The 24,097-nt window shown below is 42.8% G+C and overlaps 1 protein-coding gene across 6 annotated transcripts in view; it reads left to right on the top strand.

The window, feature by feature from the left end:
• Window positions 1-23,887, top strand: part of cdk12 (cyclin dependent kinase 12) — a 38,016-nt gene extending 14,129 nt beyond the window's left edge. For 5 of the 6 annotated variants that reach the window (XM_063184827.1, XM_063184822.1, XM_063184809.1 and 2 more), the window contains 12 exons: window positions 4,732-4,917; window positions 12,559-12,698; window positions 13,100-13,270; window positions 13,784-13,973; window positions 14,996-15,052; window positions 15,255-15,356; window positions 15,553-15,630; window positions 16,078-16,194; window positions 16,703-16,834; window positions 17,467-17,687; window positions 19,323-19,868; window positions 22,333-23,887. In XM_063184827.1, coding sequence (XP_063040897.1) covers window positions 4,732-4,917; window positions 12,559-12,698; window positions 13,100-13,270; window positions 13,784-13,973; window positions 14,996-15,052; window positions 15,255-15,356; window positions 15,553-15,630; window positions 16,078-16,194; window positions 16,703-16,834; window positions 17,467-17,687; window positions 19,323-19,868; window positions 22,333-22,736 — 2,344 coding nt within the window. In that variant the 3' untranslated portion in view covers window positions 22,737-23,887. The remainder of the gene's footprint in view (window positions 1-4,731; window positions 4,918-12,558; window positions 12,699-13,099; window positions 13,271-13,783; window positions 13,974-14,995; window positions 15,053-15,254; window positions 15,357-15,552; window positions 15,631-16,077; window positions 16,195-16,702; window positions 16,835-17,466; window positions 17,688-19,322; window positions 19,869-22,332) is intronic. The other variant, XM_063184832.1, reaches the window with a different exon arrangement.
• The last annotated feature ends 210 nt before the right edge of the window (window positions 23,888-24,097 follow it).

The raw sequence follows: 24,097 nt of genomic DNA, 5'->3' as shown, positions 1-24,097 counted from the left end.
TTTTAAGGACTGAAGACCTGACCTACAAAAACAAACCTGCCCCTGCTGACTCGCATCTCTCAAAAAGGATTATTACTGCTTGTATATCAAGAATTAGAAGCTATACTTCAGTCAGATACTGTGCATGGGAACAATGGAGAGATCAGTCATTTGGTCCTTTCAATTATCCAAAAGTCCTCCCGTGTTGAAAATGATAAAGTTTCCCCACTGTCAGCCTAGGCACAACAACTTTTAGGAGACTTTTTCCTGTTCAAAATCCAGATTGCAAATTAGAAAATAACCTTTTGAATTGCGCTTTTGCGAGATATTGCATGAAACTTCTGTTCTACTGAGAGAGAAACCAGAACATTCAAAGTTAATTGCATTGCTTGAAGACTTGAATCACAACAGCGCACAGCAACCTGCATTAGGTTTGTTGACAAAAAGAAAAGTCATCAACAAAATTAATGATTGATTTGTGGATGAATTTTGCCCATCCCTAGTTTGTGCTCAAGTGCTGAGCAGATTTTTCCTAAAAAATAACATTTTTGATATGCAGGATTGTTGTTAGTGGTGACTTTCTGTTACTTCTGTGGCCACGAGGCTCTCAAATTTGCATGCATAAAATGAACACGCACCACACTTCAAGCAATCCACAATTATACTCAGCAGTGACTGTATGTAACTGCCATAGGATAAGTTTTTTTTTTCTTTCACCCGGTTGGGTCTTTATTGACCTGAATCATCAACAGACAGCAGTTCATATAGCGAGTCGGCCCCCTCTCTGGCACACAGACTTCTTTATTATCTAATTGGTAGACTATGTGCATAGGACTGGGTATTGATTGACAATTTTCGGTTCCGGTTCCATTTCCGGTTCCTTCGTTTCGGTTCCGGTACCAGAACGGTTCCATTTTCGGTTCCTAGAAACCCTGAATTAAACCTGCAGTTACCCAAAGTGGCCAGTAGATGGCGTAACGGGTCTGTAAATCATGAGTTTCCCTGCCTGCCACAAGGCGGAGCTCCTCGTGACTTAAGCAATGGCGGGTTAAAGGCATTTAATTCTATACAGCATTCATGATTAATTGCATGCTGCAAGTTGTCCTCTCGGCATGGCTTGGCAAGTATAATAAACGGTTTTGATACTGATAAATGTACTCATGTCTGATTAAAATTGTTCTGCTGTACGGTGCAACTTCACTTCTGGTATCAATCCTATGTCAAGCGTGCCTGACATGATTTTTTAATGTAGCCTACGCTACCCAGTCTGTCGACAGCTGGGGCTTTTCTACTAGGTACTGCAGAACTGTTCTAACACAAATAGGCTTCATAAATAGGCTATTCATTAAACTTGACGGGGTCTCGATGGTGCTGTCTCGCACGCATTTCCATACAGGGACTAGAACTGGGCCGTATGATCAGCTGCTGCAAGTAGCCGCGACAACACTGTGCTTTCACGCCATGGTGAATAAGCTAAAGAATCCTAATCTAAACGATATATAGGCCTAAATATATATTTAACCAGCGATCGCCTTCTCCTACAGATATGTGTTAGGGCTTGTTCGAAGGCTGCGAATCTTAGCTTTTTACAGTTTTTTACGGCACGTTTTTATGTTCTTTCATTCAAAAGTTATTGAACTGTAAGCGGCCGCTGTTGCAAGTGAAAAAATAGCGCTTTCCAACCATTTTTTTTATCTCGTCATTTTTTCCTAACAGCCAGCGATCTCCTTAACCTAGACCTACAGACATGTGTTAGGGCTTGTTCGAAAGCTGCGAATCTTAGCTTTTTACAGTTTTTTACGGCACGTCTTTATGTTCTTTCATTCAAAAGTTATTGAACTGTAAGCGGCAGCTGTTGCAAGTGAAAAAATAGCGCTTTCCAACCATTTTTTTTATCTCGTCATTTTTTTCCCTAACAGCCAGCGATCTCCTTAACCTAGACATACAGACATGTGTTAGGGCTTGTTCGAAAGCTGAGATTCTTAGCTTTTTACAGTTTTTTACGGAACGTTTTTATGTTCTTTCATTCAAAAGTTATTGAACTGTAAGCGGCCGCTGTTGCAAGTGAAAAAATAGCGCTTTCCAACCATGTTTTTTATCTCGTCATTTTTTTCCTAACAGCCAGTGATCTCCTTAACCTATACCTACAGACATGTGTTAGGGCTTGTTCGAAAGCTGAGATTCTTAGCTTTTTACAGTTTTTTACGGAACGTTTTTATGTTCTTTCAATCCACAGTTATTTAACCTTAAGCGGCCGCTACTTCAAGTAAGCAATGGCGTTATTATCCAGCCGGATAGAGAGGAAATCTTTTTTGTCGCTGTGTTCTTTGTTCCCTCGAATTAAACCGACGGTCTAAATAGGCTACATTTGTGCGTCCCCAACACAAGACCAGTTCTTTCTAAGTTAGCTCTTTTCATGGAAAAACATGTTTCCAAGGAGTCAGAGACATCTTCCTGAAGAGTCGAGGTCATGGTTGAGGTTGACGGTATAGCATAGTTGAGGTTGACGGTGCCGTTGTAAAGATGCTGCAACTCCGCACGCAAGTTAATCAAATGCAAGAGCAGGTGTTTGAACAGGTTGGATGTATTACCATTCTTGCATGATAGCCTATTAGTTTATCACAGATATTGCAGCGCGCTCCTTCCTTATCTACTTTCCTGAAATATAGCCACGCTTTCGACGGCATGTTTTTGTTTCTCAATAGTACAATCAGCTGGTTGAATATCAGCTGTCTTATCAATCGTTTAAATGAGGTGCGAAACGGGAAGAGGAGGAGCGTGGTCAGTTTGTGACACTTGTGATTGGCTGAAATGGCCGCGTGCTTAAACACACATTTGATGGCTCTGACAGTCAGACTTCAGGAACCGAAACGTGGAACCGACAGACAAGGCACGTTTCGATTCCAAGTAGAACCTTAGCTTTTAATTCGGTTCCATCAAAGAATTGAATTTCGGAACCCAGTCCTATATGTGCACTCCTGATTGAGTAGGTGCATGTGAAAGTAATTTTATCCCTGAATGGTTGTTTTATTAAAATGTGTAAACGGTGTACTCAGGCTATTGGGTAAATGGCTACATTGGTCATCTGTTGAGACTGAGATTCAGCCCTTCATTTCTCCCTGCAGCTTGGAAACTATAGGGCCCGTTTAAGTCTGATCTAAAAATGTCCCATGTATGTTTGGACAAGGCTTAAAGCGACACTGTGCAGGAAATGGTCAAAAAAGGTACTGCAACTATGCTGCTCATTGAAACTAGGCTCCCTCTTGTCAAATTTGATCTTTACATGAAAGTTTACTAAGTAATAAACAAATATTTTGTAGTATGTTCCGATTACAGTCATTTTCACAGCTAAAAATTGCTATTTTAGGAAACTCAAAATGGCGGACCATGGAGAAGATCCCCCTTTTCATGTATGAAAAGTGCAATTTTTACAGTCATAATGAATACTTAGAAGTATTCATGAAAAAGGTAACATTAGTGAATGGTCAGCATGAATTCTGGAAATGAACTAAAAATCTCACACAGTGTCCCTTTAAAGCGGCCCATACTACAAAGCTATTCCCTTAGCAGAATGCAAATATACTGTGGGACCCAGTAACTGTGTGCGCTGAAAAAAAGAGATCAGTTTGCATGTTGTTTTTCTAAATTTGCTTCTCAGATACAAACGCAGTTCGTTTTTATATGTCCTGAAGATCCTGGAACTGGAAAGGATACATTGGTGTTGTGTTTTTTTCCTCCAATTTTGGTAATGCAAAATCGTATTTAGACGCGCCATATAATCTGAAATATTAGAGCATTGAGATGAGAATGCAATCACTTTGGGTTTGCCACGTAATTAAAATTATTAGGGCTGGGATATTAGCGTGTTAATTTCGATTAATTAATAATCACGTGATGCGATTAATTAACACGATTTAAAAAATTAATCGTAGTATAATATAGCTACATAGTTCTGGATTAGCCCAGTGGAGGGCAGTATTACACCTGCTGTGTCCATGGTAACCTATGTTAACCGACTCACATTTTCGTACGAGACTTGGAAATATTTCTAAACAAGCCACTGATGCATGTAGTTTTTCACTCCTAACACTCTTTTCTTAAAACTTAAACAACACCATTACTGCATTAAATAATTTCAAAACTTACCATCGAACTGAAGTTTGCTTGTGCAACCGTCTTTACAGCGGGAAGCTCACGCGAGATGTGAGCACAGATTTTTTTTTAAGGAATTAAAGGGCTGTGAGATGAGATGTAGTTCTAAAAAAATCTCCTTTTAGCTTTGGGATAGCAACATTACTTTATTATCGTTATGTTTCGTTTGGTAAACACATCCATGTGGTTGTGCTATACCTGGCACTTACAAGGGAAAGATGCGGGGACACGCTAATGTCGGTTGTTGACTGCTGTCGTACATTTTTGTCAAACCTGAATTCCTATGGCCCATAACATCCTGGGAATTCTGTTAAGAAACGCATGTCATTAAATGCTAATCCGCCGCATACAAGTTGATGTCACCCACTTGTGAGCTCTATTATTTCAAGAATTAGAAAGGCATTTTCATCCCAAACGGAAGGATCTTTGAGCGTCATGGAAAGTGCTATATAAAACGTACTTTTTTAATTCAGTCATGGTCTTTTGCCTTGCCTACATGTCAGAGCAGTGGCGCGAGGAGGACTCATGACATGTCCATAGGCGCTTGATCCAATGCTGTCTGACCTCCATGTTCGCTCTCTCTCTCGCTCCCCCCCACAGCCCAAAGAAGAGCACCCCTCCTCAGCGCTCGTCCCGCCGTGAGAAGGAGAGAGAGTCTCGACCGCGCTCGCTCCTCAGCGACCTCCCCCTGCCCCCCACACAGCCCGGAGGAGACTCCTCGCCCCCACAGTCACCCCCGCAGCAGGCACTACCCCCTGTGCAGCCAACCTACAAGAAGAGACCAAAGTAAGACTAAGTTTACATTAATTCATTTCACCATATCATTGCGTCGGCGTCTTGCAAGCTATTAACGTTGACAAACAACATTTCTGTCCTCTCAATAAAGAGCTACTCTGTTTACAAATAAACTCTAATCGGCTGGTTCGCTCGTCTGTGCTAGCACGCCTGTTTGTTTATTCTTCCTGGCACTCAAGCCACATGACCAACAGTACCAGCCCAGTGAATCAGGGAGGATCATGTCATAACGATATTGTCCAACCAGGACGAGTAGGTAGAGCTTAGCCCTGCGTTTCCTCGTATCTCGCCGTTAACAACTGCTAAAATTAGCATCGTATGCGAATGCTTACGCGGGCTCCGGCGTCTTTGAAGATTCCTTCCACCTTTTGAAGTTGTATTCCAGTATTTTAATGTAGATGAACAGCGCATTCGCGATAGCAACGATATAGAAGCGCATTAATATAAACTAGACCTAAGTGGCACTGCCCACCTCGTCTGTCTGGCCTTATCGATGTCCTACTGGCATTTCAGATTGAATATGTTGTCGCTGGAATTGGCCAGTTTGAAATTGAAGTTAGATATACTAAACAAACGATTCTGTCAAGTTGGAAAGGAAGTTTTCTCTGAAACATGTTTCTGAACATTTCCGGCTTCTTGGCTAATCGACCTATCACCTGTAGAACTACCTGTACTATGTTACATATCCAGTTCATAAAATATGTCTGAATAATCATTTGGTAGGTATTCTGATAAAAAACGTTGCAAAGTACAGTTGAGGACGATATTATTAGCTCCCCTCCTGAAATTAGACATCTCTCTTGATTTATCAGTGAGAAGGACCATTATGAATTGTTTCTATTATTCTGGCAACAAATACACTGATGGAGATTATGTCCAATGAGTTGAATTTGGATGTTTTCATTTTCACAATGGGTTTAAACAAAAAAGGGTCAAAATGGCCAGGACAAAATTATTAGCCCCCTTACCATTAATAGTCAATAGAGTGCCATTTATGAACCAAAACTGACATCAGGCACTTTGATTAGTTGTTAACTATGTTGGCACATGCCCTACCAGGGATTTTGGGCCATTTTTTTCATTGCAAATAGTTAACCTGATCCAAATTGCATGGATGTTGAGGATGGACAATCATTTTCAGCACTCCTCAAAGACTATCTAAAGCAGTGGTTCCCAACCTATGGGTCGGGACCCAACTTATGGGTCGCCAAAGATCCACAGGGGGTCGCGGAGCCCTGTTGATTTTAAGGGGTTTCGATTGAAATATATAGCCCATGTTGATTAGCCTAAATGACAAATCATTTAACTAATACATGCATAGAAGCAGCAAATTGTAAGTGCTACATTAAACATGTAGGCTATTCTATATTTGACCAAAGACAAATTGAGGAATAAAATAACTAAAATTAGGTTTCCCAGGAAGCAGAGGGCATCTTGTGACTCCGTCTCGTGCGGGCGCTCGCGTGGTTGGGTCACCAAAGCTTACAATAGTAAAAAAAAAATGGGTCCCTTAAGAAAAAGGTTGGGAACCACTGATCTAAAGGATTGAGATCTGAACCACAACATGATCATGGTTTTAGTAACATTGAAGAACATTTGAACAATTTTGGATGAAAGTTTTGGGTTATTATCTTATTGAAAGATCCGGTGAAGATCTTAGCTTCCTCTATGATCATATTTTTGCATGGTCACCTTCCACATTCTATCATAATCTTCTGTTTTTATGGTGCCGTACACCGAAACAAGGTTTCCTGTGGCTGAGGCTGCCACAGAAAGCTGCTTCCACCGACATGTTTAATTGTGGAAACCATGTTATAAAGTTTTAAGGACTATCCCTTTCTTCATCTGACAGAAGCAGAATTCATGCATCAAAGCAGGTGCAATTGAATCTCATCAGATGAAAGCAGAGACTTTCAAAACTCATTTTTGACTTTCAAATGTTCATAGTCAAAGCTCAATAGCACTCTGAGATGCACCACCTTTAGTAAAAGGGTTCTTCTGTGATAATGGCCCCAAAGCCCAATATGATGACAAGCCCTAACAGCTGTCTTTCTCGAAATAAAAACTCCAGGTGAGGCCAGGTCAATAACAATCATCTAGGCAGGTGTCCAATGCTTCTTTGGTCAAATGAGACTAAGCAGTTTCCACAGTTACACATAGTGGTGGGGGCATCACGTTTTTAGACTGTTATTCAGCCTCAGACACAGGGAGTCTGGGTCTGGATCTGGATTGCTGGGTCCTCCAACAACATTGTAACCCAAAGTAAACATTTAAATTAGTTCAGATGTTCTTCAAGGACACTAAAACCATGATACTGGAATGACCCGCTCAAAGTCCAGTCCTCAATCCCACTGACAGTCTGTGGCAAATGCCTATGCTCAGCATCCATGCAATTTGGACCAGCTAGAACACTTTGCAGTGAAGAAATGGGCCAAAATCCCTTGTGGGGCATGTGCCAACCTAGGTAACAACTGATCAAAGTGCCTGTTGTCAGTTTTGGTTCATAAATGGCGTCATATTGACTATTAATGATCAGGGGGCTAATAATTTTTTCCTTGTCTTTTTTGCCTTTTTTGTTTAAAGTCATTGTAGCGATAGAAAAATGCAAATTCAACTCATTGGACATTATCTCCATCAGTGTATTTGTTTCCAGAATAACAGAAACGTTTCATAATGGTCATTCTCACTGAGAAATTCAGAGAAATGTCTAATTTCAGGAGGGAGGCTAATAATGTCGTCCTCAACTGTATATAAAAAAAACTAAAAATAAATGAATTACAGTGATGGCTGAGGATTCCTGATTGTTGGGATACCGTTGTTTGATCTGTTGCAGTGAAATTATGCTAATATTTTCTATTTGGTTTAGTGTGGAAGGCAAGACAAACCCTGCCTTGAGTAGGTTGTGTCACAAAATATGACATTTCTTCTAGCCAGGGCACAAAACACTTAATCATGCAGGATATTGTGCCAGAAATGGTTGTGGGCTGTTGTGTGAATGAATTGATTTACCCGAAGAGTGTCTATTAAAAGTCGAAAAAAATATGATGACAAAATGTCTCACTAAATATGAGGTCATTACAAGTTGTGTCACAATTTCAGGGGCTATTTTAGTTTCATAATGTTTCTCTCATAAATGTCTCATTTCTTCTTCATTTTTTGTTCCAAGAGTTGCGGGAGTGCAGTTATTCGTCCTCTTGGCTGCGTAGCGCTTGTGGTATCCTGCTTTTGTCGGATGATTTGCAATCCTGCTGTTTTTGTGTTCTGCAGGATTTTTAGAGTCAAACGTTTGCTTAGTTTCTTTCATGAATTATTAATGGTGGTTAAGGTTTTATGAGGTGGGGAGGATGGTTTCTGTCTGTCTGTTGTGTCCAACTAAACGTTCTGTACAGATTGTTGAGGATTGTTTTGAGAGGTGTGTATTATCAACAGTAAACAAGAAGTATCACCGCACACTGGTGGACTTGATTTTGCTGCTTATTTATTTAGTGTAGGTCACTGGTTCTCAAACTTTTCCCATCATTCCCCCCCCTTCGGAGGGTCTGGATGCTTCCGAGCCCCGCCCCCCCAAGTAACAGTACTCGCGCAGATTGATTTTACGATCGCTGCGTTGCGCAAAATCAAAGGAAAGGTGACTGGTCAGATAAAACAAAGAGGGACGTGTGTTCATTTCCTATTCTATTCAAATGTATGTCAATTTATAATATAATGTTGGTGAGTGCTTAAAATGTAGTTCTTATTGGAGAGACAGGAAGTAATTCCCTTGGGGGGAAAAAACCCAAAATCAGATGTCACACGCCCCCCCTGCGATGCCCCACTTTGAGAAACACTGGTGTAGGTGAACAACGGGTTTCGCCTTGCGCAAAGACGAAACATGTTGTTCACCTACACTAAATAAAAAGCAGCAAAATCAAGTCCACCAGTGTGCGGTGATCCTTCTTGTTTACTGTGGATTACTTATGACTGTACTTCACCAGCACCTGGAACCTGGCTGTGCATAGCAGTTTCAGATTTGTATTATCAAATCCCCTAGAATTTCACTTTTTATATTTCCTCCTTCAGCTGCCAATTCAGGGTTGTTGTTACTCCCTCGTCCATTTCCTTTTGTGTAGTCCAGATAGGCTATCCATTAGGGTGCATCAAAAAATGCTTTTTTCAGCCTATTGATCTGTCTGGGTGATAAATGGTTCCACTGCATGTACAAATAACACATGCAAAATATTTTTGCAATCCATGGTGGTTTACAGGTCCAACGGAATATGAGCTGATATGAAGGAACTGTGGATTAACTGCGTCAGTCTTTGCCAATTCAACGAAACCCTCCCACCTAATAACTTGGACTGTTTTTGTGATTTTGTTGAAATATTTTAACCTAAATATTTAAATGAAATAAAACCACTTTGACATATGTAAAATAACAGATTCCTAATTAACTATAATCATCAGTACCCCCCAAAATAATAGATATAAGTATTTCTGAGAAACTGGGAAGTTATTAGGTGGGAGGGTTTCGTTGAATTGGCAAAGACTGACGCAGTTAATCCACAAGTCCTTCATATCAGCTCATATTCCGTTGGACCTGTAAACCACCATGGATTGCAAAAATATTTTGCATGTGTTATTTGTACATGCAGTGGAACACTTTTATCACCCAGACAGATCAATAGGCTGAAAAAGCGTTTTTTTGATGCACCCTACTATCCATGTTGTGTCTGTAAATTGCACTGTCATCATAACTACCCCTACAAAGGTCGACCTACTTTGTCACAGAAAGAAAGGCTGAGGTTGAACACTGTGAATGCTCGGGCAGCACAATCAAAAATAACAGTCTGTTGGGCCACCCCATTTTCCTTCACACTGAACGATTTCTTGTTTGAGCTGTTTTGGGGTCAGTGACCCTTTTTTGGGCTCAGACGTCAGGTGGTTGTCTACACAGCTAATTATAGATTAAGTGTTGCACCGATACCGATACCAGTATCGGTGGATCGGCACTAAAATGGTGGTATCGGTATCGGCGAGTACCAACGAATAGGGCACCGATACCATTTACAGGTGCTTGTATGACACTTAAACAGCCTTGAAATGAGTTATTTCATAGAGGTATTTAGAAAGTATAAAAAGTTTTGCTGGATTCACTTTGTATTAGTCTTTTTCCTGTTTCACAAAGGTAGGCAGCAGCCTGACAAAGCCATGCAATGATTTTACATCCAAGTAGTATGCACTACAGCCCTTCATATATATACATTTCAAATAGGGTGGTATTGGTATCGGTATCGGCCGATACTGCACAGCCAGGTATCGGGTATCGGTATCGGGGCCAAAAAATGGTATCGGTGCAACACTATGTACTGCAATGACTATGCTTAGATAATCCACTAAAACAATTATATCATTTAATCCATACAGTAGTGGCATTAGCTGTGGTTGCACTACCCTGATGTGTGTTACTACTAAAACGTCATTGACCCTCTGGCCTATAAAGCATTATTCTGTAGTTTGAAGTAGATTATTGTCATGTGATTATTTGGTTACACAGGGTTCTAGCTAGGCTGAAATTATAGCGTAGCGAAACGACCGAGAGGGGGGTTTGGTGCGGAAGGGGCGTTTCCCATCCGCGGTGCAGAGTATTTGACATTTTAAGGTAAAAATAGGCCATTCTAGGGGTACCTAAAAGGTAAATTATCAGTGTTGGGTTGCAGTAATGTAACTACTTTTTTCTGATAAAAGTAGTGTAGGCCTAACGAGTTACTACTAAAAAGTTGGTAACGAAACACCGTTGTCTGTGAACTTTTGCGATTGGAGAGGTAAATATGACTCCCTCTCTCGGGCGCATACGCGCAAATAGAGATCTATTAAGAGGAAGAGAGAGGTGTGTCGCGGTGTCCCCTCCTTCTCACAGTTGCACTAGTTTTGAAAACGTTGAGGAGCACTGTGAACCGTGTGTGCATTTAATAATAGGGCATATCAATGTCCGAGTGATCCGATTCCGAGACAAGTGCAGTTTGACACATTTTCCGAGCTCGCGCTATTGTACAGCTTGCGCGTCCTAAAACCACAGGACTGGTGCCGGGTGCCTTTCGCATGCAATTAGCCTAGCCACAGAAGACGCTCCTTTTGCTACGAATGCGGGGTTTTTTTTGTAGTCACGCCACATGTCAACCGGCAAGCTTAGAAAAAAGTGCCTCTCACCGTTACGGAGATATGTCACGTCTTCTCCCACCTACTTTGTCCTCTTTCGAATAGTGTCAACTCCCAATGTCAGCGCTTAGCGCCCAATGTCTCCTGATTTGTTTGTATGGTAACAAGTAACGAACCCAGCACTACTGCTGACACTGCTAACAGGTTGGCAACTACGCTTTGGAGAAACAAGGATGCGATGCTACACGTGCATTTGTTGTTGTTTCATACGCTTGTCACAGAGATTAATAAAAGCCGTCAAAACCCCGCGACAAATAAAAATAGTAGGCTGGTAGTAGTAGTAGTAGAGTGCTATATTGTCATTTAAATACAGTGAGTATGACATGTGTCAGGTTTGGCAGAAGGGCGATGTGGCATTGATCTGTCTGTAGCCTACATAATAGGCCTACAGACAAAATGCCGTTACGCTGTATTGAAAATAAGCGTAACGGTCCAAAATAAGCGTCACGGTCCAAAATTATAGCGTAACGGGCCGTCACGCACTTTTGCGCTAGCTAGAACCCTGGTTACACTATCTTACCACATTATGTGCAGCTCAATAATTTGATTCAACTTTTTTGATATCTTCTTCATTCAAATCATGATAACTCGTGCCTTTTACATGCCTTTTTTGCTTTTCATGTCAAGGCCCAAAGGTATTATGTCCTGACCGCTTTGTATTTTGGAGCTGTAGTGAAGGGGAATAGAGTTGGCCAGCTGGGACTCGAACCCAGACCTTCTGGGGTAGCAAACTGGGGCTCTGACCGCTACACCAAAGAGCCAGGCTCGTTTGCGTGACAGTCAGATTACACCCACAATCCTAGTGATGGTCACTCCATCACAGGAGCTTTGTCAATTGTGTCCACTCCAACAACAAAGGTTTTCAAGAAGTTGGTCAACTTTGGAGATCAAGTCTTGTGGGTCAAAATTTAAAGGGACACTGTGTGAGATTTTTAGTTATTTATTTCTAGAATTCATGCTGCCCATTCACTAATGTTACCTTTTTCATGAATACTGACAACCACCATCAAATTCTAAGTATTCATTATGACTGGAAAAACGGCACTTTTCATACATGAAAAGGGGGATCTTCTCCATGGTCCGCCATTTTGAATTTCCAAAAATAGCAATTTTTAGCTGCAAAAATGACTGTACTTGGATCTTACTAGAAAATATTTGTTTATTACTTAGTACACTTTCATGTAAAGATCAAATTTGGCAATAGGCAGCCTAGTTTCAATGAGCAGCATAGTTGCAGTACTTTTTTTGACCATTTCCTGCACAGTGTACCTTTAAGTATATTTGGTGAAGCATCTTAAATGCAGGCACATTGGCAGCTATGTATATGTATTGACCTGCATCTTTGTATATTTAATGTTTTGGCCTCATCTAGCCACAAGACGACTGTGTTTGTCTCTCAAAAACCATTTAACCCGTGCTGTGGTGCGGTCTGTGCAGGTTCTGCTGTCCGCGGTACGGTGAACGAATGCAGACCCAGAGCGACTGGGGAAAGCGCTGTGTGGACAAGTTTGACATCATCGGCATCATTGGAGAAGGCACTTACGGCCAGGTGTACAAAGCCAAGGACAAGGATACAGGTGTGTGTGCGCATGAGAATGCACCACATGTATGATGGAAATATTACGTTTTTACTTTCTTGATTTCCTCTTGCTCACCAAGGGTGATCTTTTGTGTACCCCCTCAATTAGATCTATGTTTCTGTACAGTTCTGTCTCAGTACCGTCTTACTGTCCTTAGAATGTCTCTTCATTTACAAATTATTGGGGAAACCACAAAAAAAGTATTGTGAAGGAATGACAAATAACTGGAGTCTAAAAATATTTACAGACATGATTCTTCTCTTCCTCTGAAATATCCTTTGAACGTGATACATTTGTAATTATTGTGTGTGCGCCCACCCTCCCAAACTTGTGTCCTAATCTGTACACGATGCGTGTGTCCTAATATGTGTGTGCTCTGTGCTTGTCCATGCCTTCAGGGGAGCTGGTGGCCCTGAAGAAGGTGCGTCTTGACAATGAGAAGGAGGGCTTCCCCATCACTGCCATCCGCGAGATCAAGATCCTCCGCCAGCTCAACCATCGCAGCGTCGTCAACATGAAGGAGATCGTCACGGACAAGCAGGACGCCCTCGACTTCAAAAAGGACAAAGGTGTGTGTGTGCGTGTGTGCGCGTGCGTGCATGCGTGTGCATGAAGTGTCGAAGTGTCAAAAGTGTAATTTCCAATATAGTGTCAAACTAAAGACAATTCTACGTCATTGATGAGGTGGACGTCATGATTTGTTTTTGGATTTACCATTTTGGGGGAGCTGACGCACAGCATTCTGGGTAGTAGTCAGTGCCAGAAAACGGGCAGTGGAAAAGGGCCTTACAAGTGCTGCGACGGCTGCTCACATCTGGCTATCTGGGTTCATTCAGTAAGAAGATCAGGAAGCGCGCTCAACACCTTGTCTTCTTATACTTTACACTGGGAGCTTAACTCCGTCAATGAATGAACTCAAATCTCAAAAGAAAGTGAATAAAGAAGAACTCATCAGATTTCTTTTTTCATCTTTAATCGCCTCACATCACATGGCGATTAAAAATGAAAAAAGAAATCTGATGAGTGCTTCTTTATTCACTTTCTTTTCAGTCAGTAAGACCATCTTTGTTGTAATGTCCCAGGTGCCTTTTACCTGGTGTTTGAGTACATGGACCATGACCTGATGGGGCTGCTGGAGTCGGGGCTGGTGACCTTCTCCCATGAGCACATCCGCAGCTTCATGAGGCAGCTGATGGAGGGCCTGGACTACTGCCACAAGAAGAACTTCCTGCACAGAGACATCAAGTGCTCCAACATACTGCTCAACAACAGGTAAACAAGCATGCTGCTCAACAACAGCGGCTACATTTAAATAGTCAATGGTCACAATTAGGGATGTTAACCGGTAACCGTTTAACCGATAGTCGACCGGATCAACGTTAACCGCTTAAAATTTTCTGCCACCCATTAACCGGTTGTAATAATAATAATGATAATAAATAATTTAAATAATTTTGAGGTTTTAGTACGATAATTCAGCATTTTCCATCTGGCAACAGTGGCTGGACATGGCAGGTCCTGTCTGCGCAGCAAAAAAAAGGCTTATGTGAAAAAAAATAATTAAAAAAATTCAGTGCTGTGCATATCAGGCCCGCGAACATTGTATAATTTAAAATCACTGGTTAACCGGTTAACCACCGGTTAATGAGTCTCAGTAGCCGGTTAAGAGTTTTTTCAATTTTCGCCATCCCTAGTCACAATCATGGTATTGTGCCCCCCGTTCTATTCCTTCACACTAGTTACAGACTGGGTAGAGAAACTGTAGCATGAAAGGGTAGTGGCACATGGGGGTCCTAGGATAATGTCTCGCTTTGGACGTTAGCCAATGCAACCCAATATCTTCTCCTCTCATTTCTTATCTATAGTCACTTAAAAAAAACATAACTTCAGGCATAGAACGGAAATCCCTAGAAAAGTATGAATTTACTGTAATGTGACTTACAGAACTCAAACACGGCAGTGTCATATTTAAGACACACCACTTGGGGGTGCTAAGGATACAAGTGTGAAGATATGGGGAGAAAGCATTCACACATTAATAAATCTTTTGGATGACCTTCACATCTGGTTTTGTGAGGTTAAATGCATGAACAAGCATACTCTCACACTCACTCTTGTCTCCTAATTTATCAGAAGCACATTCAGTGCTGCTGTGTTCATTGGCTTTTTAACACTCGAACACAAAGCCTTTGCCAGAACCTTGTCAGGAAAGACCCGTGTAGATGGAGGTAAACTGCATTCCTGTTGTCCAAATGCGTCTCTGATCTCCTGTTGTTCCTTTGTTGTTCTTCCAGTGGTCAGATAAAGTTGGCAGATTTTGGTTTGGCTCGGCTGTATAACTCGGAAGAGAGGTAAGTTCCTTCAGCCTTTCTTAACCTTGGAAAATACTTTCTTCTGATATTAATCTTCAAACTTCAATGACCCATGACTGCAGTAAAATACAATATGTATTATATCATCTGTTTTGTTTTGTTAGAATATACTGTGTACTCTGGTGTTTTGGCTGAGCCTGCATTCACATGTTGTTTCCCCATGGTTGACTTCCCTGTGCAGTCGGCCCTACACCAATAAGGTGATCACACTGTGGTACCGCCCACCGGAGCTGCTGCTAGGGGAGGAGAGGTACTCCCCTGCCATCGACGTGTGGAGCTGCGGGTGAGTGTACACACACACACACACACACACACACACACACACAATACAGTGGTATGGCCATACATAAAATGACTGGGTTCAGTGGCAAAAAACAAGATTATGTTGGCCTTAAAAAGCACCTTTAAAAACGTTTTTCCTTGGAAAGACTAATTGAACGTAACTAATGATTTTTGTTTGTCTTTCTGATCATCTCTAGGTGTATCCTGGGAGAGCTGTTCATAAAGAAGCCCATCTTCCAAGCCAATCAGGAGCTGCTTCAGCTAGAGCTCATTAGGTATGTGACACGCCATTGGTCAAATGTGACCAGCCTACATTTTGGGTACTCTGCCATTGGTCAAACACTGCCCTACAGTAGTAGCTAATGAGTAGCAATGATGTCATCGGGTTCTTTATAATATCTTAACTCCCGTCTGTCTTTGCTCCCTTGCCTGCTTGTGGCTTCGTGGTGACGTCACTGACTACAGAAGTGTAATTCAATAACTTGCAAAAGCGCAATTCTAATGTCGTTTTCTGATTTGCAATCGCTATGGTGAAAGATGAATAGTCCCCCAAAAGTTGGCTAGGCTGACAGCGGGGAAACTTTATAGTTTTCTCCACGGAGGTGGGGCCATCAGCGAAACGCGAGGCCACAAGTGCAGGTCGAGGACGGGAGTCCGCATATTGGAAAGATCCTAGTGTGCAGTGCCGTCCCTAACTTGCTGTTTTTGCCCTCCTCTGGCAGTCGGCTGTGTGGCAGTCCCTGTCCCGCTGTGTGGCCAGACGTCATCAAGCTGCCCTACTTCAACACTATGAAGCCCAAGAAGCAGTATCGCCGGCGCCTGAGGGAAGAGTTTGTCATGTGAGTTAACCAAGCACACGTGTACTATACTGTATGCCTGCCTCTCACACGTAGCAGATCTGTTTGGATTCGTAGTAGTTTGTCCTGGAGTTGTTTACCTATTTAACCATAATGATGATAATCCTCATCTCAAACCAAATACAGCCAAAATGTCTATGGCAAATCTATGTCTATGATCATTGAAAATAGTTAATTGACATGGAGAACATTTTTACCTATTCATGTATTAATAAAGCAAATCTCTGAGTCATAATGAATACTTTGAATGAAATTGGTGGTGGTAGTAAATATTGATGAAGAGTGCTCACATTTTTAAATGGACAGCTTGAATTCTGGAAAAATACACACTGTGCCTTTTTAAAATGGCATCTTTTTTGGGCCTCTTAATGAGAACGCTCGAGTTGAGCCTGTCTAGGCCTTTCTTGTCATCAATGATTCAATTTGTGATTATCAAACAATTGTTCTCCTCAAATACCACTTGCACTCCTCCTCCTCCTTCCCATCCCAGGTTGCCCACTCATGCTCTAGACCTGCTGGATAGAATGTTGACGTTGGACCCCTCGCGCCGCTGCACAGCCGAACAGGCGCTTAACAGCCAGTTCCTGTGTGACGTGGAGCCCAGCAAAATGTCCCCTCCTGAGTAAGTCTTACAAGTCCATGTTCTCATTCATCGCAATGCAAACCAACATGGGTGTAGACTAGACTGAAAATGGCATGGGCATAATTATTATATTGCCTTTCAACAAATCATCCAGCTGTATCTGACATGACCATTATTTGACTTTTTTTTTTTGTTTGTTTTTTTTGTTTTTTTTTTTGTTTCCTGCACTGACGTTGTGACGAGGCCTTGAGGTTGTTCTCTCAAGCTTTAGAGGTTAGATTTGTCCAAGAAGTGATTTAATCAGTGGAGATTGTGTCTTAAAGTGGTACAGAACCATTTATGGAAATAAGTTCATTTTACACCTCCCCGTGAATTAAATAATTTACCTTTCTTCCAGGCGTTATCTTAGTCAGGTTGCAGACTCTCTGTGTTTTTTATATATATATATATTTTAGGGGCTTTTATGCCTTTATTTGACAGGACAGTTGAAGATGGTGACAGGAAGCGAATGGGGCAGAGAGACAGGGGAGGATGGGGAAATGACCCCGGCTGGACTCGAACCGGGGTCCCCGAGGGTGGGCATGCAAGCCCAAATGTGGGGGGCTTAGCGCTCTGCGCCACAGCGCCCCCCTAGACTCTCTGTTTTAACGGTCTCTTCTCTGTGTCTTCAGTCTTCCTCACTGGCAGGACTGCCACGAGCTGTGGAGTAAGAAGCGGCGCAGGCAGCGTGCGAGCGGGCTGCCTGAGGATGTGCCTGTTCCCAAAGTGCCCCGCAAGGACCCTGCCGTCCCGCCCCCTAGTGGAGAGAACAGCCGGCCGCCTGCCAGCCCCCCGCCACCGCCACCCTCCGCACGCCCACCACCCTCCAACATCTCTGCCAACGAGCTCGCAGGTTAGATTATAATATGAGGAGTAAACATATGCTGATTACTGTTGTGATTAGTTGGCGTTAAAAGGTGATCGCTCACAGAAATAACTTGTGCTCCTGATGCTTGAGATTTAACCAATAATGTTTGAAAATCTTAAAAAAATTTCTGTGCACGCGCATGTCTTGCAGGTGTTCCTGCGCTGTGAAATTATGTGCTCATCTGTCTCCTTGTATGAACTCAAAACTTTGCTTAAGATTTGTGTTGACACACTAAAGTCACTTTTGACCAATGAAAAAGTGTCTGCTTAACCCATTTTAGCCTGATGACTCGTGTGTGTTGTTTACCCTTTGATGCCTGGAGACACATATACGCTGCATTGAGGCTCTTGAGAATTTAGCTTTTTTAATGAAAATGTGGGTATATTACAGCTGAATTAACACATTGTAATACAAGATGAGGGTCTTGGGGTTTAAATGCAATTTATTTGATGTTTTTATGTGCATCAGAGGCTAAGATATTTAGGTTTTTATAGGCTGAGGGCAGCTTTCCCAACAAGGGCTTAGGCGTTCAGCAGGCGTTTTTTTGCAGGTGCTTCAGGCATCAATGGGTTAATGTAATATGAATGATATAGGGCAGTACCTGTGTAGTATTGAAGGTGAAAGCTGAGCACAGTTAGCATCCCAAAGCAGAGTGTGATGTATTTCATTTCTCAGTGTTTGGCAAAGGACGCGCTCAACTTCTTGGAAAAACGAAAGTCTTTGGGTGCGCAATAAAATGTATCAACTCAAGGAAGAAAAATCCGCACTCACAAACTGCGTCTCATTATTTATTTATATTACCACCATGTCCAAAAAGCAAACGCGTTTCGGCTATCAAGGCTTGTAATATAAATAAATAATGAGACGCAGTTTGTGAGTGCGGATTTTTAATTTCTCAGTAACCTTCCTATTTGCCATTGTCCTTCTCATCTACCTCCAATTTTTAGGCATATGGAAACTCTTCGAAACTCCGACTGTCCCTAACACCAGAGAAAAAACTGAGGAGGTTACTCAGTTGAGGGTTTTAAATCTCCAAGAAGCAGCCCACTTGCTTATTAACTTAACTCTTTTGGTCCATATGTGCACATCCGTAGACGTCCTTGATACCTTAATGCTAGGGACACGACACACGCAAGCACAGTTGTGACGCAAAAAGCAAACAACAGATAAGAGGGGCGGAGACGAGCAAAGGAGAGTAGAGAACAATTTAATTCTATGCAAATGAGGCACGGATTTGGCTAGTGGTGGCCAATCAAATCAGGTTTTGATCGACTTGGTTTGTCATTGAGACACGTTGACTGTTGCGCTGCCAGAATGGAACACTAGATTTCGCCTCACTTCGTTTTGCTCATTTCACTACCTTGTGTCTCCATTGCAACAGCAGTCCAGGGGTGCATTTCTGAAAGCCAAAGTTGCTTACTACATTAGCTACTTTGGTGTTTTCCATGCATTTTCCCGTTGACAACTACCGAAGTTGCTAACAGGCTAACAACTTCTCTTTTGAGAAACTCACCCCGGAACTGAAGAAGTCTGAAGTCCAGTTGCTCACAACTCAACTGTTTCTTTTTTGTTGTTTGTTTGTTTGTATCCCGCCCCGTCTTGTACGGTGTGTCTCCTCAGGCCTGAATCAGACGGAGCTGGCGGTGCTCCTGAACCTGCTGCAGGGTCAGACAGACAGCCTGCCCCAGATGGCTCAGCTCCTCAACTCCAACACCAACCCCCCCACGCCCACCCGCCGAACTCCCACCTCCGCCATCGCCCCCGCCTCTGCCACCGCCGGAGTAGCCGAGCCGCCCGCTGCCGGTCCTGCGCCCCCTCCCCCGCCACCTCCCCAGGATTCTGACGCCACCCAACAGCTAGAGCTGTTGACCCAGACGCTCTCCTCCATCCTCCAGCAGCAGCAGCAGCAGCAGCCGGCTGTGCCTCAGCCCGAGGAGCCCTCTCCGGTGGTGGTGGCGCGCCAGCCCCCAGAGCCGCCTCCGCCCCCCCAGCCCGGCGCCCCGGAGCCCGGCACCACCCAGCTCAGCCACGAGGACCAGGCCAGCCTGTTCGCCCTGCTGCTGGGGCAGCTCATCAAGCCAGCGGCGCCCGCGGGGGCAGGTGTGGTGGAGCAGGGGTCTGACGACAGCAACGGCATCCAGGCTGACGCCGCCGGGACCCGCAAGGGCAAGTCTCAGTTCGGTCTCTAGATTTGGGGGGAAAGGGGAAGAATTTGGGACAAGGAAGTTGAGAAAAGGGATGGGTTGATGCACGTTCAAAGATAACAGGTGCAACATTCAAGTCCTCTGCTCTTTGTAGAGGTTTTGTGTGTTGGTGGTTCGTTTCAGGGACTGTCCAGTGCTTATGCCCCCCTGTATTTTTTTTTTTACCCAAGACTAGATCAGTACTTCATCAATAAATGTGTTTCACTTATTGAAAGGGGGACAAGAAGATCCCTTTTTAATAAAATCCAAGACATTGTAAGTTATGTAAGATATAAGTTCAGCTGTGAAGGGTTGTGACTGAGATGGCTGCATAAAGAGTCCAGGACATCTGTAGTCTTCTGCCCCATTGCCTTGACCCCCCTGTATAGCCCCTCCCCTTCATCACGTTATTTGGACAGGCACGCACAGGACAGCACAGGACAGGACAGGACAGGACAGTTTCCAGACTCCACAAGATGGCTGACGAGGAAGTGGCTTCACTAGGATCTGGTCACATGACACAGGAGGACAGAACAGGACAGGCTGTGGCAGATCTGCCATAAACAGCAAGATAATACATTCAATAAAAATATAGAAAGTCCTAAAGGATTGTGATTGAATCACAGAAACATTTCCATGTAATTTTCTCACTCCTTGTCACCCATAACATCTATCTCTTTCTGTCCACCATCTCATTCTTTATAGAAACGGCTCTTCATTTGTTAGGTGCTGCATGTGGTACATAAAGACATAAAACATGTCTCTTGTATCTTGTCCATTACTTTTTTTTTCTTTTCTTTTTTTTACATTTTACTCTTCTCTCATGTACCTCTAGTCTATACTGTATAAATTTACCTTTTTGAGTTCGTCTTCACAGCACTGCTATTTCACAGTCTGTATGTCAGCCTTTTATATGAAGAGCGGCACAAATAAATTATACACCAGAAATAAATGTTTTAACTCACAGCTTCACCTGCATGAACTCTCCTTTGTACTTTCATGCTTTTCTAAGTCACACCCATTCTTACCATTTTTAGTAAGTGCTTCACCTTCTCTTTAGTGTGTTTTGCTGCTTTCCTGTTCAAAAATCCTCCCCATTTACCAATGACTAACACCATTATGAAGGCAGTCTATACCAGACCATAACCTGATCCATATACACCTTGTAAATGCTCTTCAGTTCAGTCACACCAACTGTATTTTGTGACCTTTAAGTTATATTTAAAGGTGCACTGTGTAATATTTCCAAAGTTTATTTCCAAAATTCATGCAGTGCCTATGTTACCTTTTCCTTGAGTACTTACCACCACCATCAAATTATAAGTACTCATTATGACTGGAAAAAGTTCACTTTTCATACATGAAAAGGGGGATATTCTCCATTGTCCACCATTTTGAATTCCAGACATATACATTTTTAGCTGCAAAGCTCACCATACTTTGGTCATACTAGTAAATATTAGTTTATTATTTAGTAAATATTAATGAAAAGATTAAATTTGGCAATAGGCAGCACAGTTGCAATGAGCAGCATGGTTGCAATACCTACTCTGGCATCTTTAAGTTTTGCCGCTTGTATGCAATACAATGTGATTGCCTAGCATATCACATTTTGTCTAAAGTTGCACAACGACCTGTTCGCCTGCCAATCTATAGTTGCAACATGGCTGGATTGCAAAGGTCATCACCAGCTTCACGTTTAGCGAGTCCCAAGTTGTGGCGTCTAGTGCGTAAACTGTTGCTCATTCTCATTCTACTTTCTTTGACTTCCAATTTCCAATTCTGAGAAGGTAACTGAACAGCATTAAAATTGTATCTGGAAATCAAAAATGGCATTGCATCCTTTTAATCCGCGTGCCCCCAGTTAAGTGGTCATGCATATCAAGGAAGAAGCCCATGCCCTTTCAAAAACAGCGGAGGCTTCAAAGTGGCTTCCGTTCCACCCGTAAAGTCAGATTACAGTTGTGTTGCAAACATGTTTTGTCAACAGTTGGATTCTTATTTGAGATTACGAAATTTGGCATGTTTGTTTCTGAAGGAAGAATAAAGCAAACAAATGCTGATCCCTCTCAACTGTAGCGTTTAGCGACCTCTAGTGGGCTTCTTGAGGTTCAGCTCAGCTTTTTGACTTTCATAAAATTGTAATAGAATTATCCAGGGTTCACAAAACCTGGAATATTTGGCTTTTGGTAAAATATATGAAAGGTGAATTGGTGTAAAGTATCAGTTTCTGTGCCTTTTTCATGTACTTTTTTTGTCCATCAGTGTGTTTGATCCTTGTTCTTTTCTAATTCTGCGCTCTCTCTCTCTCTCTCTCTCTCTCTCTCTCTCTCTCTCTCTCTCTCTCTCTCTCTCTCTCTCTCTCTCTCTCTCTCTCTCTCTCTCTCTCTCTCTCTCTCTCTCTCTCTCTCTCTCTCTCTCTCTCTCTCCCTTCTTTTGCCCTATAGAAGACACATTGAGGAAACTGAATGCCTCTGAGCTGATGGACACTGACCGGCGTCCGCCGTCGCCGCCTCTCCCCCCGACGCAGCACAGACTCACGGACAACATCAGCCCCACCATGGCCACGGCGCTGCTGCAGCTCATCTCCCAGCAGGACTCCCAGGGCAGGCCTCCTCCCCAGGAGCCTCAGCCCAGCCAGGAGCCGTACTCCCAGGCACCCCCCAACGCTGTGCCCCCTACCTGGTCCATGCCCGCCGAGAACTCTCCCCACGCCAGATCCATCCTGCCCACCCAACCCCAGCAGTGCGACGCTAACTCCACTACTAATGTGACGGCTAACGCTACATCCAGCTCCATGCAGTTCCCCATGGACCAGGACTTCCGTTTTACCCAGATGGGTCCACCCTGAGCTGGGAATGGCTACTTTAAAAGAAATAAAAAAAGAACACTGGGGCCGAGGACCACATGTGGATGGAGATCGGCAGCGATGGAGGACATGTAGGCTCTGGTCTGTCTTTATCAGAGCTATATGCTGGGGGTGGGGGGGGAAATGTTGCTGTTATTCTACATCCTGAACATCATCTTATCTTTCTCACTCCTGCAGTTACCCCCCTTCCCCCCCTAATCCACCACCAGGACACATGATCAGCAGTTGTTTTTTTGGACAGTTACAGTGAACGAACGACAAGAATTTGAAATAGGTGAATGTCTGTTTATGGCTATGCTATTGTGCACCATTTCAAAAAAAAAAGTGCCACAAGGGATTTACGTGGCATCAAGGTGCGTTCGATAGCAAACAGGACTTGATATCTTTTTGGGGTAGTTTATTAAAAGTGAGTCAAACAATGGACGTTTGAGAAAGCCAGAGAGAGAGAGAGAGCGAGCGAGAGAGAGAGAGAGAGAGAGAGAGAGCGAGCGAGAGAGAGAGAGAGAGAGAGAGAGGGGCAGTGGGGTAGCAGATGAAATTTGTTTGCTTTTTAAAAGACAAAAAAATCCATTTTGAAATACATTTATGAACCTTTTTGCTCTTGTGCCTCCCTCCCGCGTTACTCTCGTAACTCGTATGTTGCATCTGTCTGGCATTCAATGCTTTTGTTAGTGTGTGTTCAATGCACCGGCACTGCTGTTTTGAGAAGATTGCTCAGCTCAGTTGCAAATGAGGTTCCTTAAAAAGTCACTGAGATCCGATCGTCCCTGTTCTTTTTTTGTTTTTGGTTGTTTTTTTTTTCGTTATCTCCTGCTAACCCTTATTCCTTTTTTTATCACAACTGGCACTAAATATATAGAAACTCAGACGACTGACTGACATGAGGATGACCCATAGAATACCAATCACTCCATTCTCTGTGCACGTTCAGTCATTCCGCCCAGTTCATCTAAACCAGATTGGCCCCCACTATTTTCTCCTTGTTAAAAATAAAAAATCTGACAAAAACCTAATTATGCTTTCTCCAGCAAAATTATGAAGAAAAACAGACTGAGTTAAATGTGGTTTCTATGATATTTTGTAATATGTATTTTTTTTCTTTTCTGTTGATTAAAAGAAATCAATTGAAATCATATTGACCTTTCTTTGAATGATTCTTCAGTAACTGTGCCTCATACTAACCAGCAGATGGCAGACTATCACTGTGTGAATGTTACATCTACGGCTCTGGGGTGAATTTCTCAAAACCAAAGTTGCTAACTACATTAGCTACTTTGCTGTTTTCAATGCATTTTCCCATTGGCAACTACCGAAGTTGCTAACAGGCTAACAACTTCTCTTTT

The sequence above is a fragment of the Engraulis encrasicolus genome, chromosome 2 (assembly GCF_034702125.1).
Source record: "Engraulis encrasicolus isolate BLACKSEA-1 chromosome 2, IST_EnEncr_1.0, whole genome shotgun sequence".
NCBI classification, from domain to species: Eukaryota; Metazoa; Chordata; class Actinopteri; order Clupeiformes; family Engraulidae; genus Engraulis; species Engraulis encrasicolus.
Note: the sequence above shows the minus strand (reverse complement) of the source record. Positions and strands in the feature narration are given on the sequence as shown.